The sequence below is a fragment of the Salvelinus sp. IW2-2015 genome, linkage group LG17 (assembly GCF_002910315.2).
Source record: "Salvelinus sp. IW2-2015 linkage group LG17, ASM291031v2, whole genome shotgun sequence".
NCBI lineage: Eukaryota > Metazoa > Chordata > Actinopteri > Salmoniformes > Salmonidae > Salvelinus > Salvelinus sp. IW2-2015.
The window spans coordinates 16,780,411-16,799,962 of NC_036857.1; the positions used below are offsets into that span (position 1 = coordinate 16,780,411).

General features: G+C 41.2%; 1 protein-coding gene across 2 annotated transcripts in view; it reads left to right on the forward strand.

The window, feature by feature from the left end:
• The window catches only part of arhgef19 (Rho guanine nucleotide exchange factor (GEF) 19), a 33,982-nt gene that overhangs the window by 9,825 nt on the left and 4,605 nt on the right, over positions 1–19,552 (forward strand). For both annotated transcript variants that reach the window (XM_024005444.2, XM_024005446.2), the window contains exons 2-8: positions 7,651–8,319; positions 8,534–8,989; positions 9,185–9,326; positions 9,471–9,556; positions 9,784–10,043; positions 12,692–12,852; positions 19,051–19,203. In XM_024005444.2, the coding sequence (XP_023861212.1) occupies positions 7,653–8,319; positions 8,534–8,989; positions 9,185–9,326; positions 9,471–9,556; positions 9,784–10,043; positions 12,692–12,852; positions 19,051–19,203 (1,925 nt within the window). In that variant the 5' untranslated portion in view covers positions 7,651–7,652. The remainder of the gene's footprint in view (positions 1–7,650; positions 8,320–8,533; positions 8,990–9,184; positions 9,327–9,470; positions 9,557–9,783; positions 10,044–12,691; positions 12,853–19,050; positions 19,204–19,552) is intronic.

Here is a 19,552-nt window from a genome sequence, read left to right on the forward strand (position 1 = left end):
ATGACAGTACCCCCTCCCCGAACCGGCTGAGACGTGAGAGCCTGATGGGCCGGCTGAGACCTCCCCGGTTGTCTCGGTCGAGGCATGGGAGCCCGTCGAGCCCGCTGAGGCATGGGAGCCCGTCGAGCCCGCTGAGGCATGGGAGCCCGTCGAGCCCGCTGAGGCATGGGAGCCCYTCGAGCCCGCTGAGGCAGGGGAGCCTGTTGAACTCACCGAGGCATGGGAATCCGACAAACCAGCTGAGGCCTCCCAGGTAGCTCCGGTTCTGACACCCGGACCCGACATCACCACCAAAACAAAAATAACAAAAAAACTATTCCTGATGCTTCCCTTAGGTGAGGTGTCATAATGTAACGTGTGCGCTGAGAGTTGGGAAGTAAGTTCAGGGATTGAGTGATTTAATCAATAAACGAAACATAATACAACGCACAGACATGAAACAGAAACAATGACGACTCGGGAAGAAACCAAAGGGAGTGAAATATAAAGGGCAGGTAATCAAGGAGGTGATGGAGTCCAGGTGAGTGTCATTATGCGCTGATGCGCATAACGATGGTGACAGGTGTGCGCCATAACAACAGCCTGGTGACCTAGAGGCAGGAGAGTTTGCACACGTGACAGATATATATATATTTTTGAATTCGAGAGTGATGTGCCTTCAGATTTACAACTCAATTTACTGCAGTACACCCCTCCACCTCTTCGCCCTCCCCTCCAACCCGTTCCTTCACCTTACCTCCATACTCCCCTGTTCTCCCTCCCCTCCATCTCTCTGAGTCTGGAGCACCTGCCCCATCACCTGTCACTCAGATTGTGTGTGTGCGTTGTGTGCACTTGTGCCTGAGTGTACACATATGCATTGGTATGGGTGTGGGTGGCTGGAGGTGTATCTGACTATGTGCATCTACATGCACTGCCACTGCAGGGAAGCTAGACAGGACGCTGTGCCACATCCTTCCCATCCATCCATCCAACTGTTGCATGCAATCCTAGCTGTATGGCTAGCCCTTAGACACACGGTCTGGCTTTGAATTAGGAGAACTGAACATGAGAGGAGGGGTAGGGTGGTGAGACCTACACAGCTTTTTGTATTATGTTAAATGCTTTGCCCTCACTATTTGCTTTGACCTGGTTTCCAAAATGATGTTTTTTTCGTTTGATGAACTCTGAGAAGACAACCCACCCATAAAATAAATGGAGCGGGGCAAACCACTTTCTTATCCTTTGGCTTAGTGGCAGCTCTTTTTTCTGTTGCATGTGGAAAGTCCAGTCCTTTTGTTTGTCTCCTGTTGCAGATTACTGAGACATTTTTGAGGAATGACGAGAGCCTAGCTATTCAGGGAATGTGCAAAGTGCCTGCATTTGTCAAAGGTTCTTGTTTGGGGGCTGGTCGGTAATGAATTTGGAAGTTAGCTTGCTGGCCCTCATCTGTCAGAGCATAAAGCAATCACTAGTCGAATGTCTCTATCATGTACATATAATTAAAAAAATACTATTGATTATTGAAGTTTTGACACATTTTCTGTAGTGAAATCCTGTTGATACGTACATTGATCAAACTTGGAAGGGCGGGAAGGATACATCTAAACATTCATAACATAAAACAACCAAACAGTGTGTTCTTTTTCCCTGGATGATATCTCATATTTTGAAAGTGTTTGAAAAAGATTAGATTCACAAATGAGCGTGAGCAGTGGGGCCCTGGGGCTGTGTGTGAAATGCCCGTCCTAACAGTGTTGCTTGCACACCTGTCTAGAGCTGAAGCCTGCAGGCTGTTCCAAGCACTGAGTTGGCTATGGCCCCAGCCCACAGCATCTAACATGGTATGGGGCAGGTGTCACACATGCACAAGAATACATTTCTGTCCCACAATAAAGTTCAACAGTTTTTTTWATCAAAGAGAGTTGTACAGTGTTCTTCATGAGTTAATCCCTTCAGTTTTCCCTGTTAGGATTCTGTTAAATAATGAACCCCAGATATGGCTGCAAGGTACAGCGTCTAATTTATATGCCAACTTGCGAGAGAACTATAGAGTACTTTGTCCTCGTGCCAATTCACCTCCTAATCCTAATGATGCTGTGCTTTTTCCTTCTCTGTTTTTTTTATTCATTTGTAGCTTCGCCCCACAGGCAAAAGCAAATATTCCTGCAAGACCTACTACATGGTCAGCTTCGAGGTGGGTTCTCTACCTACCCTGATCATGTTTCAAAACAAGCAGCCCTCAGTTGACTTGTCCATACCTGTCCGGAAGATAAAGGAGAGAGTAGGACAAAAAAATGCTGGCTTGGTTCCAAACTGGAGCAGAGAAAGAAGGAGAAAACAGACACAGGGAATGAGAGAAAACAGGAGGTAGATGAATACAAGAGATGCATCAGCAGAATGTTCAAAGTATGTACAGTGGCCCATGATCAGATCATCAAACAATCTTTGATTGACAGTTTGGGTGCCGAGAACACCTACAAAGCTGTTTGAGTGGATCTGACAAAAGGTTGTTGAAAAGTACAAATATCTCAGGCCTTCCGTTTGCTTTGTGATGACAGGTCTGTAGTTCATCAGTAGCCTACTTTTTATATCTGAATTGAGTGAAGAAACAAGTGTACTTCCTTTCATGAACTCAAATTCCTTTTGAAATCTTTCAAATACTTTGAGGGTTTGCTTTAGCCTGCCTAGAGTGCTAGGTGCTAGCTACACTTTTGGGACTTTTTTATTGGTTCATTGCAGCAGGGAAGCTCTGTTGAAATGAACAGCTCAAGTTTTTTTTAATGATTTTAAATAGTATTTGAACCCAGGTCTAAAACTCATCCCCCTGACTAAACCGAGTATGCTGCTCTTCTTCCCTCACCCAGGCTGTCTCTTGGAGGGGGGGGGGGGGGGGGGGGGGGGTTGTGGGGGGGGGGGGGGGGGGGGGGGGGGTAGTATTGTGGAGGGGGCAGGGTGTACTAGCGCCCAAGAGGGGGAAGGCAAAGCTGCACATGTCTTGTCATTTACATGCGAGATTCTCCACATTTTTGTGGGCTTTTAAATAATATATTGTTGTTTGTGCTGTCTGTTAGCTGGAATCGCGACTCTCGAGCAACAAGTCCGAGATTGTCGGAGGTCATATATTTAACAGGACACCTTTCTAATGTTTTGTCTCTTTCAATCAAAGACAGCTGAAATCCCTCTCTCGCTAGGCTCAGGTGTGTCTGTCCCTCAAGGTGCTCCTTGTATGTCCATTGTTTGTGTCAGGGTAAGCCAGGTTGTCAGTATGTCTTAATAGGGAAGGAGTAGCTGCCCCAGGCTCTGAACAGGATTAGGACCCACACCAAGTATCAACATTAAGGGGGATTTCTTTCTGCTCCATGGCCTCAGAACCTCACCTGTGGGTCTGGAGCAGACAAATGAAAATCTGAATGCCCCTTTTTAAAAACATCTATCCAGCCTTTCATGTCTATGACTAGAGACTTTAGTCTTTTGATTTTGGGAAAAAGGTCGCAGTAGGTGGTTCTGAGTGTTTGAAGTTGCAATTGCTTTTCAGGTGGGGTTTCATTGTAAATACATTTCATGTAATTTTCATCTCAGTATCCTCAGTATCACCAGCATAGTGTAGAGTCCAATGGTGTGAAATACTGTACTGTATATATTATGTCTAAGGCATAGTGGCAGAGTCCCCCAGTCTACTACAGGGAAATTAGTGTCCTGATGTGACAGGGCTTCACTGCCTTCTCACACACATACAGGATGGGGTCACACCACACCGCCAGGCCACTCCACTCTGCCTGCTCAAACACACACATCCCATAACAGACCCCATAACTCTGGACGCACATCTTCAGGACAGGTCTCTGTCTGTCCCCTGACTTATGGTTTCCCTTTGAAACTGGAAAGAGCGATGTATGCAAATTGTTTGAGATTGAGGAGGACGGACTGTTGAAAGGCTGTTGATCAATCCAAACAGTGACACCAGTCATCATACCCTATTATTATTACCACTTGAAAATTGTGACCGTCACAATGTGTTTTGTTTATCTGCAGTGAATCCCATGATTCCCATGCCAGAGTGAGTGATGTATGACTATGACTAGGAATGAAAGTAACTTTCAATAAATTCCCTGGTTTTCCTGAAATCCCGGTTGGAGGTAGCCCGGAATCAGGAGGGAATAAGCAGGAAATCCGGGAATCCTCCAACCAGGATTTCTGGAAAACCAGGGAATTTATTGAAAGTTCCCGGAATTTTGCAACCTTAACCATGACATTATTACCAAAGAGTTCAAACTATGCTAACATGCTAACTTAAAGTGGCTGATGATACAGGAATGGAGAGTTTTTATAACGATGCATCAAAATTGAATTTATGGTATCCATGTTATGAGTCTGATAAGGGATTATGTCGCACATTAAAAAAATGTCGAACATTGTTCTTTAATCAAAACTGTTATAAAAGAGATTCCAGTGTACTAGCTACTCATTAACGATGTAGACATTCTTTCTTATTGTGGCCTACTACAATTACAGGGGAAACGCCTACGCCAAAGTCCATAACACTCCCAAATAACACTATACAACCAAAGGCAAATTTTAAGCCTTTTGAATGGAATACATAACTTACTCGGATGCATTTATGGAGATGCCCTTGTTGGTAGTTCTGAGTAGATTAGGTGTCTAGATGGAATGGGCAGACATTGCAGGGTTGCAAGGTGTTACATGTTTTTCTGTAGAGAAAGAGTGACTTGGACTGGATACTGTCTTATTGTACCTTTTATCAGTGGCGGTCGGTGCCATTTAAGATGAGGGAATACGATTATTGTTGTTCATGAGCATGGCCTTATTTCTATTACAGCAAATTAGATGACAGTCATTCATATTCCATTCACCCAATTCAATGTAAGATCAATAGGTTTATACTACATGATACTCAAATTTCCCCTATACCAATCATGAGGTTGCTACAACCTAGCCTATGAATGAAAGTTTGTAATGTGCACACATGTCGAGAGAAAAATCATTAGGCCCTAATCTATGGATTTCACATGACTGGGCAGGGGCACGGGTATGGGTTGACCTGGGAGGGCATAGGCCCACCCACTGGGGAGCCAGGCCAAGCCAATCAGAATGAGTTTTTCCCCACAAAGGGGCTTTATTACAGACAAAAATACTGGGCTGGTGTGGGCTCCCGAGTGGCGCAGTGGTCTAAGGCACTACGTCTGCATCTCAGTGCTAGAGGCATCACAGCAGACCCTGGTTCGATTCCAGGCTGTTTCACAACCAGCCGTGATTGGGAGTCCCAAGGGCAGCGCACAATTGACCCAGCGTCGTCTGAGTTTAGCTGTCATTGTAAATAAGAATTTGTTCTTAACTGACTTGCCTAGCTAAATAAATGGAAAAAAATACACGTGATCTGCAGTTGTGAGGCCAGTTGGACATACTGCCAAATTCTCTAAAACAATGTTGGAGGTGGCTTATGATAGAGAAATGCACATTAAATAATCTGCCAACAACTCTGGTGGACATTCCTGCAATCAGCATGCCAATTGCACGCTCCCTCAAAACTTGAGACATCTGTGGCATTGTGCTGTGTGACAAAACTACACATTTAGTGGCCTTTTATTGTCCCCAGTACAAGGTGCACTTGTATAATGATCATGCTGTTTAATCAGTTTATTGATATGCCACACCTGTCAGGTGGATGGATTATCTTGGCAAAGGAGAAATGCTCACTAACAGGGATATAAACACATTTGTGCACAAAAATTGAGAGATATTACGTTTTTGTGCATTTGGAACATTTCTGGGATCTTTTATTTCAGCTCATGAAACATGGGACCTGTTGCGTTTATATTTTTCTTCAGTATAGATGCTTTTTCCACTTGGAACTGACAGGTACACTTAACCTTATTCATTGTTTCCTCACGCGTTCAGGTGATAGAATTATTCGTCAATTAAGTCAAGGTCAGAATACTGCGTATGTAGACACACACATTTGTTTGATCTCCTCCCCAAATGCGTACCGTACCTTGCTGGCACTGGCATTTCCCCATGCTTAAGTTCAAGGCAAGAATACGCATAGAAAGAAAAGTGCTTAAGTTACATGCATGTAACTCCAGTCTGAATTCCCCCCAATTTGTTTATAGTAAGTAACACTAGCGTAAAGTGCCGACCTAATTTTCATGGCTCAGTGGGGGAATCATTTGTGGGTCACTCTCTCTTTTTCTCTCCCTCAATCTCTCAGAATCCCTCTCCCTTCTCTCGGTCTCTCTGAATCTCTAGACTGCTGATCATGTCATAACATCCAGGTTAAAGATTAAACACTGTGAGAGATAGATGGGTCTATATTGTCAGGTGAAAGGTGACGAGGGCTGAATATGTAGTCTCACTTGGTTTGGGTGCACGTTGAAGGGTTATGGCTGAATGTGTGTGGCTCTGGCCTGGCTCAGCATGCCATCTGTAGATAAAGGAGGTTGTGTGTGTGTGTGTGTGTGTGTGTGTGTGTGTGTGTACGGGGGGGGGGGGATGGGGGGGGTAGTTAGAGGATAAGTACAGGGGGCTGAGAGCTGTGTGTGGTGCAGTCTTTAATTAGAACAGGAAGACACGGCTCAGCAGCCGCACAGAGCCAGACCTAGAGGACAGGGGGTTTCATGCATCCATGTTCAACCGCCATTTTTCTCCAATGAACAGACATCTTCCTTAGCGAGTATACAGTACATATTTCACACTGCCCACAACAGATTGTTACACAATGTGTGAGAGAGAACAAACTGAAAGTATTTCAGGAAACATACTATTTGATAACAGTATACATTACAAAACCATGACAATTATTTGTGAAGGGGACCTGATTTGTTTTGGCATACACAAACTATAAACTAACTAGCGGATGAGTGGTTTTGTACTGCATTTGGTACAAAACGACGCAGGTTTGCTTTATGTACAACAGCAACACCTTCCATATAAGGATATAACTGTCTCCACCAGTGGTTAATAGCTGTCTCACTCAGTTTTTCAATTTAACATYTCATGTCTCGTATAGAGGGAAGCCTGAATGAGAGACCAAATGATGAAGTGTTCCTTTAATAGTGATTAGTGAATACAATATAGCCTACACTGAGTGCACACATCATTCGATATTAAACTGATTATGGCACAAGGCCAAGTATGGAAATAGTCATGTAAGCACCTTACTCTGCTTGTCAAAATCTAAGTAAGCATACGTCGATTAAAACACCTGGTTTCCTTTTTTCTTTCAAATTATTAGACATGTAAATAGTTTAATCAGCAGTACGGCTGTGAATTCGATCTGCACATGTGCCAGCACCTGTAGCGCAAGCCTCCCTTATATGCGTGCGTGAAGTGAGTTTAACATGCAAACTTTATATGTCCGACCGAACACAGATACCCCTGCAAAACCGATTTTCTGCATTTAAGTCCCATCAGGTAGCCTGATTTCAAATATGTCCATGTAAACAGGATTATTAGGGAAATGGTTATTCTTGCAAAGCATGTAAATGTTTTAAACACACTATTATATTAATCTGACTATCCATAATAATTGTATTATTGTGTGCATGTAACCATGCTCAGTGGGTGCTGTTTTACCAGATATGGCAAGAGGATACTATGTTAGCATAAAAACTTGTTTCTCCTTTCTTCTGCATTTCCCATGTGTTCTCTCAGTCATGCTTCCCGGGTATGGATTCTCCCCTCTCCCTGACTTCCAGCCTCACCTCCATGCCTTCCGTTGCCGAGGAGAGTGTCCCAGCATGTGGTTCCCGGTCTCAGGCGAGTCCCAGGCTTTGAGCGAGGCCCGGGACGACAGGCCTCTCCTGCGGCAGTGCCAGCACAACCACATCGCCGTGTGTCAGCAGGAGCTGCAGCCGCCTGTGACCCCCAGCGACAACGGCCATGGATCACCTACTGCAGACGCTCAGCACTCCACCCCTTTGCCTCTGAATCATCGCAAACACACAAGGACTGAAGCAGAAAATGGCGGCTGGAGGAGTAACCCTGATCAAGACACTGATACTGATATGGACCTGAGTTCACACTCTCAGATGCTAGGGGGCGACGTTGAGCTTTTTATCCGGGAAGATAGGAGGACTGACACTCCAGGGCAAGAGAAGTGTGAGAGACCCATGGTGGTGTCGACGGTGTTTRGTCCCCTCCACACAGCCCTCAGCCTGCCCCTGTTCCTCCCTCTGTCCTCCCTGTACAGGGACACAGACTACTGTAACTCTCAGCCACCTGGCTCTCCATCCTCACATGAGCCTCCGGAGCTGCAGACCCCAGACACCTGTCGACCCCAGAGGAGGACGTCACAGGGCTCACTCAAGGAAAAGTCAATCCGTAAGTACAGTATCTATCCATTCCACTTTGTCAACTCTCTGTTAGTCCTCGTCAGGAGAATGTTTCTTTCCCCCTTCATTTTGTCATCTGTAGGACATCAAAATCACACTTCAAATCTTACTTCGGAAATATTTTGTACAAGGCCATATCCAATATGACTGGCTTTAGTTTGCAGAGAAGTCTTCACCTCAGTCTTTTTTGTGTTGTGTCCTAGGGCGTAAGATGCGAGTGTACTCACCAGACAGCCTGAGTGATGATTCTCTGGTCAGCCCCATTCTGGATGGCGACTACCTCTTCCCCGGACCCTTCGATTCCTTCCTGGAGGAGGACATCGGGGGAGACCCTGTAGATGCCACGAGTCCCTCATCAACAGGGGGGACACCCAACCCCCGAAAGACTCCACCTTTTTCCGCAGAGCCGCTGCAGTTGTCAGAGCACTCATCTGTCTTGAACTGTGGGGCTGTAGAGAATTCCTCGGCCACCGGAGGAAGCTCTTTAGCCCGCTCCAGTATGGCGGAACACGAGCGGCGTCGCTTCTCAGCCTCGGAACTGATCTCACGGCTACAGCTTTCCCAGAGGAAGAACTCGTTCACACTAAAGCTTGGCAAGTCGCTGTCAGCTCGCGTGGCCTCCCGTGACAGGCAGAACCCCAGCAACTTCAGCTCTGACTGTGAGTGTCCTGCCTCAGGGTTGAGCACCACTGCAGCGGGATGTGTTAGACATGAGGTTTTTGACAGCAAATGCTATAACCAATTTTGGAAAGCTGTTTTCTATGTAAGAGGATGTTTAATCTTGAGACAACATTCTGTAGTGGTTGTGTGTTTGCTAGGTTCCATCCACCTCCATCTACTTTCTTCCTCTCCAGATAAGTCCACTTCCAGGCATCGTGGCTCAGGTGGTGCCAGTGACAGCGCCCCCCATAGTCCAGTAGGACCTGCACCGCAACTGCCATCTGCTGACAATAATACGCAACAACATCGACGTAGCACCGGATTCACAATCAAAAAGTGTGTTTTAACAGCTAAAATGGGTGTATTATATCAAAGTTAAACTCACAAATTGAAACTACAAATCTTAGCTGGAAGTGGGTTGTAAAGTTGTCCACTGTGAATAACACTGTTATAACAAGTATAAATACTACTTTCCCACAGTTTGAGGAAGAAATCCATTGAGGATGATTGGTGCACTCCTCCCACAGTCAGCAGATCCAATCGTCTGTCACGGTTTCTCCCCAGCTGTGAGTCTTACTTTCCACTTGTGTCAAAAATTTGGTTCATTCCACCTCCATTCTCCACCTCCATTATCAATGGTATCCACTCTCGTTCAACCACATGCTACATAACAACATAATATCTGAAAGTATTTTTTTTACTTTCTGCAATATTGATTTTAATTCTCAATCACCACTATGTACTCTTCTTACTCAATATTCTCATCTCTCTCTCTCTCTTTCTCTCTCCTCAGCAATTCTGTACCAGGAGTACAGTGATGTTGCAATCAACCGAGAAATCCTGAGGCAGCAGGGGGAGGAGCCAGGTGCTGAGGAGGAGGGGCTAAGGGAGGAAGGGGCTGGGGAGACTCCATCTCCATCTAATCTGTCTCCATCCAGCTCCTTTTGCTCCTCYTCACGAGGCTCCGCCTTCTCGCTGTGGCAAGACATCCCTGATGTCCGGACCAGTGGTCAGCTGGACAACTTCAGCAACGTGGAGCGCAAACTACAGGAGGTGAGAACATGAGGATGACATCAAGCCAGATTGGGATTTGGGAAGCACTCATAGAGATGGATAGAAGGTGTGCCCGATGTCCTATCTTTTGTGGAAATTGCAGCCTCTATCCATGTCTATGGCAGCACTACAGGATTTTAGCATATCCAATTAGCCAGCCAAGTTGATCTGTTTCATCTATTGGATGAATTACCTATTTCGTTAACTTCTAGTTCCTCCCAATCCCGGATCCGGGAGCACCCCCCACAGTAAAAAAGCTGACTAGCATAGCCTAGCATAGCGTCACAAGTAAATACTAGCATCTAAATCTCATTAAATCACAAGTCCAAGACACCAGATGAAAGATACAGATCTTGTGAATCCAGCCATCATTTCTGATTTTTAAAATGTTTTACAGGGAAGACACAATATGTAAATCTATTAGCTAACCACGATAAGCAAAAGACACAACTTTTTTTTCTCCACCATTTTTTTCCTGCATGGGCAGCTATCACAATTTTGACTAAATAAAGATAATATAGCCACTAACCAAGAAACAACTTCATAAGATGACAGTCTGATAACATATTTATGGTATAGCATATGTTTTTTTAGAAAAATGTGCATATTTTCAGTTAAATCACAGTTCTACATTGCAGCTGCAATCTGAAATAGCGTTGGAAGCAGCCAGAATAATTACAGAGACGCCGTCAATTACCAAAATACTCATCCTAAAACATTTCTGAAAAATACACAGCATACAGCAAATGAAAGACCAACATCTTGTGAATCCAGCCATCATTTCTGATTTTTAAAATGTTTTACAGGGAAGACACAATATGTAAATCTATTAGCTAACCACGTTAGCAAAAGACACCACTTTTTTTACTCCACAGTTTTTTACTCCATCAGTAGCTATCACTAATTCGACTAAATAAAGATATATATAGCCACTAACCAAGAAACAACTTCATAAGATGACAGTCTGATAACATATTTATGGTATAGCATATGTTTTTTTAGAAAATGTGCATTTTTCAGGTATAAATCATAGTTTACCATTGCAGCCACTATCACAAAACTCACCAAAGCGACTAGAATAAACTACAGAGAGCAACGTGTATTACCTAATTAATCATCATAAAACATTTCTTAAAAATACACAGCGTACAGCAATTGAAATACACAGATCTTGTGAATCCAGACAATATTTCAGATTTTCTAAGTGTTTTACAGCGAAAACACAATATATCGTTATATTAGCATACCACATGAGCTAACATCACCCCAGCATTGATTCAAGGCAAAAAGCGCGATAACGTTATCACCACAAAATATATTATTATTTTTTCACTAACCTTCTCAGAATTCTTCAGATGACAGTCCTGTAACATCATATTACACAATGCATATAGAGTTTGTTCGAAATGTGCATATTTAGCATCACAAATCGTGGTTATGCCAATGTAATCTGTCAAAACATGGCATGCATTCTGGCCGGCGCCATCTTGGAAAGGCACCTAAGTTTACGATTATTTATCGATTAGATTGACTAAAAAAATACAGGTTGGCCAGCTAATGAAAGATGCATTAGTTATTAATGCAACCGCTGAGTTAGATTTTTAAAATTAACGTTACTAGACATACAGTGTGCGTTGCAGCCAGACTAGTGCCGCAACAATGGCCGACAAATGCGTTTACATTTTTCCACATAAATACGGAATAAAATCATAAATAGTTCTTACTTTTGGACGAGCTTCCATCAGTATCTTGGGCAAGGTGTCCTTTGTCCAAAAGAATCGTTGCTTTGTTGTAAACGTCCTTCTTCAACTTCGGAACTAGCAGCTAACAATAGCTACGTGGCACACACATGTCCAAATCCTCAAACGCAATACTACGAAAATTCCGAAAAATAGCAATATCTCGCATAAACTGATATAAATCGGTTTCAAATAACTTCGTTATGATGTTTCTAAACACTATATCGATTAAATCACAGACGGATATATCTTAGGCCGATAACAAGAGCTATTAGCATTCGATGCCTCTCTTGCAACTTGGCGAGCGTCCAAAAAACGTACATGTCACTCCATTGCCTTTTATAAACTCTGAGAAATACGTAGAGACTCCATTCCACTTCTCATTGGTTTACTGACATCCAGGGGAAGGCGGGTGCAGTTCATTTTGATCCATAGGGCACACACAGAGCTTTAAACTGATCTGAGAACAGAGACTATTTTTCTGACCTTCGCATGTCCTGTCATGATTTTCGCTGTAGAAAGAGTTCTGGTTCACCAACAGACATAATTCAAACGGTTTTAGAAACTAGAGATTGTTTTCTATCCAATAGTAATAATAATATGCATATTGTACGAGCAAGAATTGAGTATGAGGCAGTTTAATTTGGAGACGATATTTTCCAAAGTGGAAACAGCACCCCCTGTATTGAGAAAACATATTTTGATATAACATTTGTGATCATAACATTAAATTCATAGATTTATTTGAACTCTGTTTCCCTATAATGTCTCATGATAACGTCATGATTTTAATATTTAGATAAAGTATTTAATTTTTCATATTTAGATAAATAAAGTATCATGTTTTTAATTGTGAGTGAGAGGTGTGCCTATTGTTTCCTAAAGGCCCATAATGTCTCCTCATCACAGGCCAAGTTTGAGCTGGTGACGTCAGAGGCGTCGTACATTCGGAGCCTGACCATCGCAGTGGACCATTTTATGCTGTCCCAGGAGCTGGGGGAGTGTCTGGGGACCCAGGACAGACAGTGGCTCTTCTCCAAGCTCCCCGAGGTCAAGGACGTCAGTGAGAGGTACAGTATAGTAAAATGAATGTATGTCATGAGATTCTCTGTTTTTTCAGTCTTGGTTTTTCTTATTCTTCTGTTTCTCTTCAAATCATTTTTTTTTGTCACAAACAGGTGTAGACTAACAGTGAAATGCTTACTCATGGGCCCTTCCCAACAATGCAGAGAGGAAAAAAAGAGAAATAATAGAAAAATAAATACACAATGAGTAACGATAATATATACAGGGTACCAGTACCAAGTAGATGTGCAGGGGTACGAGGTAATTGAGGTAGATATGTACATATAGGAAGAGATAAAGTGACTAGGCAACAGGCAGTGGTGTAAAGTACTTAAGTAAAAATACTTTAAAGTACTACTTAAAGAAAATAATATACTTTTTAGTCCATACATTTTCCCTGACACCTAAAAGTACTTGATACATTTTGAATGCTTAGCAGGACAGAAAAATTGTCCAATTAATGCAATTATCAGAAGAAAATGCCTGGTCATCCCTACTGCCTCTGATCTGGCAGACTCACTAAACACAAATGCTTTGTTTGTAAATGATGTGTGAGTGTTGGAGTGTGCCCCTGGCGATCCATAAATTAAAAAAAAAACATTAAAATCATGCCGTCTTGTTTGATTTAATATTAGGAATGATGTATACTTTTACTATTGATACTTAAGTATATTTTAGCAATTACATTTACTTTTGATACTTAAGTAGATAAAAAAAAAGATAAAAAAAAGGGTTTTACTCAAGTAGTGTTTTACTAGGTGACTTTCACTTTTACTTGAGTCCTTTTTATTAAGGTATCTTTACTTTTACTCAGGTATGACAATTGGGTATTTTTTCCAACACTGGCAACAGGATAGATAATAAACAGTAGTAGCAGCATACATAAACATAAACAGTAGCAGCAAGGCACTCACAGCCAAGGTAAAAATACACGATTCCAACATGGATTGCCTATTCAGGGAAAATAGGGTGATGAAGGAGTCGCTACTAGACATACAAAGTCGTAGCATGTGTGAAAATATTTTTTTCCCCTGAGATTCCTGATGACGCATCCAATAATCCAGAGGGCGCGATCAGAGAATCCATGCAATCCGCCTTGAAACTTCCTATAGAGACTGTAAACAAGGTGGCTTTCCACCGAGTACAAAGACTTGGAGCTTTGACCGACAAGACCAAGGGTCCTCGACCGATCATTACAAAATTTGAACACTACCAACAAAAGGAGCTGATCAAAAGCAGGGGAAGGGAGCTTAAAGGGACCAAATTCGGTCTCAATTACCAATTTCCAAGGGAGAAAAACGAACGTCGTAAGAGACTGTATCCGCTACAAAGTCAACAACGGGAGAAGGGTAAGCGTGCCTTTATCATTGTGGACAAGCTCTTTATAGATGGACAGCTTATCCGAGACAGCTCCATAACACCATGGCTGTACTAAATTCTACAGGGAATTCAGGTTACGAAAAAAAGAAGGTATGGGAACTGTAAAAATATCTAAACATTATGAAGTAGATATGAACACACACGTACTCAATTACATGCTCGCTTACACATACGGACTTATACATACACACACACACACAGCTGATCTCGCTCTCGTTCTTCTTCTCTTCTCTCTCTCTATTGTCAATAACTGTTTTAAAATGTTATGTGTTTATTGTTTTTCTATATTTTTTATGTATTTGTCTGCAAGTTTATATATGTTTACAGCAAGCAAGGGGAGATATCAGAATAGAGGCATTGGGGAATAATAACATATTGTACGGAATACATTTGTACTGTAGTGAGAGTAATATAAGGTCTAAAGTAATGCAAGGTCTCTTTTATGATCATGTGAAACATCAATTGCTATGGAAATGCTGGGATGTGTTTTTCAATGATGTTAAAGGTAATTATGATGGCAACTATGACGGTGATACGATATGGATTACAATTATCATCATGAATATCAAGGCTATACGCACTACATGTTACACACATAGACACTCAACCATGCAAATTGGCAGAGTTATTATTTTTTGGACATCACACGTTATAGTCTTACTCTTATACAGACATTGTACACACTCTCACTAAATCACATCCAATATCATACACATCAACATACTCAGATTTACTACACACATAATATCTTGTCTCAATTTTCTAACATCTGTGACATTGGCTCACAGGTAAACAGGCAAGGGAATAAAACAAATATTGCTAGAACCTACTTCTTGAATTCTAAATATCAGACATTTGAAAACTCTAGTTTTGACCGTCATAATACCTCTGATGGCAGTAACTTTAGAAGCACTAATTATGGTCAATTTAGACTGAGAATAGTGTCTAGTTATGGTAAGGGGTGAAATAAGTATAGCCAGTTATAATTATAACGGTTTAGCAGATAAAAAWAAAAAAAAGATCAGTCTTTACGTGGCTAAGAGAAAAGGAATATAACATATACAGTTTACAGGAAACTCACAACATCCTTAGATGAAGTTGCGTGGGAAAAGGAATGGGGTGGTGGAATCATTTTCTGTCATGGACAAAGGAACTCAAAAGGTGTGATGATATTAATTAACAAAAATTTCGATCTGAATGTGCAAATAGTCAGGAATGATTCGCAAGGAAGGTGGATCCTTTTGAATATGCAAGTGGACAAAAAAGAGATTTGGCTCATTAATCTATATGGTCCAAATCAGGATGATCCATACTTCTTCAAAAACATTTATAGCAATTTATTGAACTTACAGGCAACAAATTATCAAATCATTATGGTAGGAGACTATAACACAGTGTTAAGTACCTCATTGGACCGTAAAGGGAATCACTCTACAAACTATCATCACCGTGCCCTGAAGGAAATCACAAATATTATGGACACATTAGAAATAGTGGATATTTGGATACTAAAAKCTAGTGAGATATACGTACGTGGAGGAGACTTAATTAGTCATCTTGACTACTTTCTTGTCTCTTTCTATCTTGCATCAAAGGTTAAAAAAGTTTTAATAGGAGACAGAATGCGATCGGATCATCATCTAATTGGCATTCACAAAACTCTTATAGATTTTCCACGTGGACGGGTATATTGGAAATTTAATCAAAGTTTACTGGAGGACAACTTATTTTTAACTAAGACAAATTAATTTATAACTGAATTTTTCCAGTATAATATAGGTTCAGCAAATCCCTTTATTGTTTGGGATACCTTTAAATGTACCTTCAGAGGTCATTCAATTCAATATTCATCAATAATAAAAAAGCAGTTTCTGGCTAAAGAGAAAAGACTAACAAGGGAAATCCATGAACTAATAGTACAGGTAGTAGCAATAAAAACGATACTACAGAGATACAAAATAAGTTAGAGGAAAAACAAAAAGAACTTGAGGAACTTATTCAAGAATGAAAAAAAAAGAACAAAAATGAAGCAAACTAGATGGAATATGGAGAAAAATGCACAAAATTATTCCTGAATCTCCAATACAGAAAGCTAACAAAAAGAATTTGCAGAAACTCGTTACTGAAGACGGAGTCATCTATGATTCTCTGAATTATATTTTAAAAGAGGCAGCTAACTATTTTAGACAGATGTTCTCTTTTCCGTCTCATCCTCTCCCACTGAATGAAGATTACGGTAAGGAATTCTTTCCAAATAATATAAAAAATGGAAAATTAACCAATTTACAAAAAGATCAATGCGAAGGCCAAATTACAGAGGAAGAACTTTTTGAGGCTATTAAATCCTTTCAGTCTGGAAAAACCCCAGGGTTTGATGGCATACCGGTAGAGGTATAGCAAGCCTTTTTTGATATTCTAAAAGCTCCATTGTTAGATTTGTTTTAACTACTCCTATAGAAATGGTAGTCTGTCATGTACTTAGCAGGAAGGTCTGATTTCTCTATTATTATAACAAGACCCACATGGCAAATATAAAGACCCAGTCTATTTTAAAAACTGGAGGCCCCTTACACTTCAATATTGTGATGCAAAAATACTAGTGAAATGCATAGCACTCAGAATTAAAAGGGTTTTACCAGGTATTGTTCATCCTGATCAGACAGGTGTTTTACATGGACAATACATTGGAGATAATATATGACAACTACTAGAAATAATAGAACATCATGAAACATCTAAGAAGCCAGGCCTGGTATTTATACCGGATTTTGAAAAGGCATTTGATAAAGTAAGACTGGATTTTATTTATAAATGCCTGGATTTTTCCAATTTCGGTAATTCTCTTATAAAATGGGTAAAAAATTATGTATAGTAGCCCCAGGTGTAAAATAGTAAATAACGGCTACTTCTCAGAGAGTTTTGAACTGTCAAGAGGAGTTAAACAACGGTGTCCTCTGTCACCATATCTATTCGTTATGGCCATCGAAATGCTAGCTATTAAAATCAGATCCAATAACAACATTAGAGGATTTGAAATCCAAGGCTTAAAAACAAAGGTGTCCATGTATGCCCGATGACTCAAGTTTTATATTAAGTCCGCAAGCTAGATCCCTGCAATGTCTCATTGAAGATCTAGCTAACTTTTCTGTACTCTCTGGACTAAAACCTAATTATGATAAGTGTACAATATTATGTATTGGATCTTTAAAAAATACAACTTTTACATTACACTGCAGTTTACCTATAAAATGGGCTGATGGTGAAGTAGACATACTTGGAATTCATATCACAAAATATATAAATAAGCTCTCCACAATGAATTTCAATAGAGAACTTGTAAAAATAGACAAGATCCTGCAACCATGGAGAGGTAAATGCCTGTCTATTTATGGAAAAATTGCCCTGATTAACTCCTTAGTCATATCTCAGTTTACTCACTTACTTATGGCGCTGCCTACTCCTGATTATTCATTTTTCAAATCATATGAGCAAAAAATATTTCGCTTTATCTGGGACGCTAAACCAGACAAAATAAAACGTGCCTATCTATATAATGAATATGAATTGGGTGGGTTGAGATTATTAAATATAAAAGCACTAAACCTCTCTAAAAGCTTCACTTGTTCAAAAGTTTTACTTGAAGCCTAAATGGTTCTCAAGTAGATTACTAAGAAAAGCTCATCCATTGTTTTATAATAGCCTTTTTGCCTTTGTGCAGATTGCCATGTCTCATTTTCATTTAATTGAAAATGATACTTTTTTCAAAGTATCTCTCTTTTTCAAACAAAATAAAACATGATAAAAAGTATGTTTAAATGACACTGAGAGGCAGTGTTTTTACAACTAATGCCGGTTTGCATGAGGCTGATGCCGTGCAGGTGTTAGTACACATGAATATACACACACACTCATTCAAATAAACGCATACAAGAACACACACATACATGTAATAGTGCCAGACATGCACACAAACATATACAGTTGGCATTGCTGTTATGATTTTAGTTATCTTTGATGTCCTTTGTTTTAAATGTATTATATATATATATTTATAATTTTTTTGCATTGTTTGCTGTTTTCTTCTGTCTTCCTTTTCTTCTCTTTAATTGTATATATTTTTTTCTTCTTCTTCTTGGGGGGGGGGGGGTGGGGGGGGGGGGGGGGGTCTTGATTGGTTGCAGGACAGCTTTGGGGGAACTTTGGGGGGATCTTGGAGGGTTCGGGTTCACGTTTCTTGGCCTGGTGGGAGATCTGTCAACGCTCCCCTTGAGCAGGGCATTGAACCTGGACGCTTCTGTGTGTTGCTCTGAATGGGAGTCTGTTGGATGATTGGTCTGATGTAGTTGTTGAGCGGCTTCACTGCAAGTATATTGTATGTTTCGGATATTCAATAATATATACAGTATATATTTCTTTTTAAGTAGCAGCATATGTGATGAGTTAAAAGAGGTAGTGCCAAAAGGGTCAATGCAGATAGTCCAGGTAGCTATTGGTTAACTATTTAACTTACTATTTAGCGGTCTTATGGCTTGGGGATAGAAGCTGTTCAGGGTCCTGTTGGTTCAAGACTTGCTGCATCGGTATTGCTTGCCGTGCAGTAGAGAGAACAATCTATGACTTGGGTGGCTGAAGTCTTTGACCATTTTTAGGGGCCTTCCTCTGACACTGCCTGGTATAGAGGTCATGGATGGCAGGTAGCGTAGCCCCACTGCTTTCAATATCTCTCTCTGTTTCGATCCCACACTCGATTTTCTCTGAATCTTTCACTTTCTTTGTTACTCCCTCTCTTCCTTTCTCTCTCTTCCTTTCACCTCTCTCTCTAGGTTCCTGCAGGACCTGGAGCACAGGCTGGAGGAGGACATCTTGCGTTTTGACGTGTCTGACATCGTCCTGGCCCACTGTCCCGCCCTGCGCAGGGTCTACCTCCCCTACGTGACCAACCAGGCCTACCAGGAACAGACCTACCAGCGCATGTTGTGAGCAGTCTTACTTTGTGTGTAATCTATTTTGCTTTGTTGCACATTTGAGACCGTAAGTATAATGCAAATTATGTTGCTCAGTGCCTAGTACACATGCTCGAATTGTCACTTTATACATATGGATATCGACGGTGTGCAGGTTTCTGTTCCAGCCCAGCACTAACACACCTGGTTCAACTAATCATCAAGACCAAGTGTGCTAGTGCTGGGTTGGAACGAAACCCTGTAGCTCTTCAGAAACAGGGTTCATGACCACAGATATATGTGAACCAATTCAGGAAACTAGSTGTATGTTGCAAGTCACGACTTCACAGGAGAGCCGTTTGAACTTTAAAAAAATGTTGTG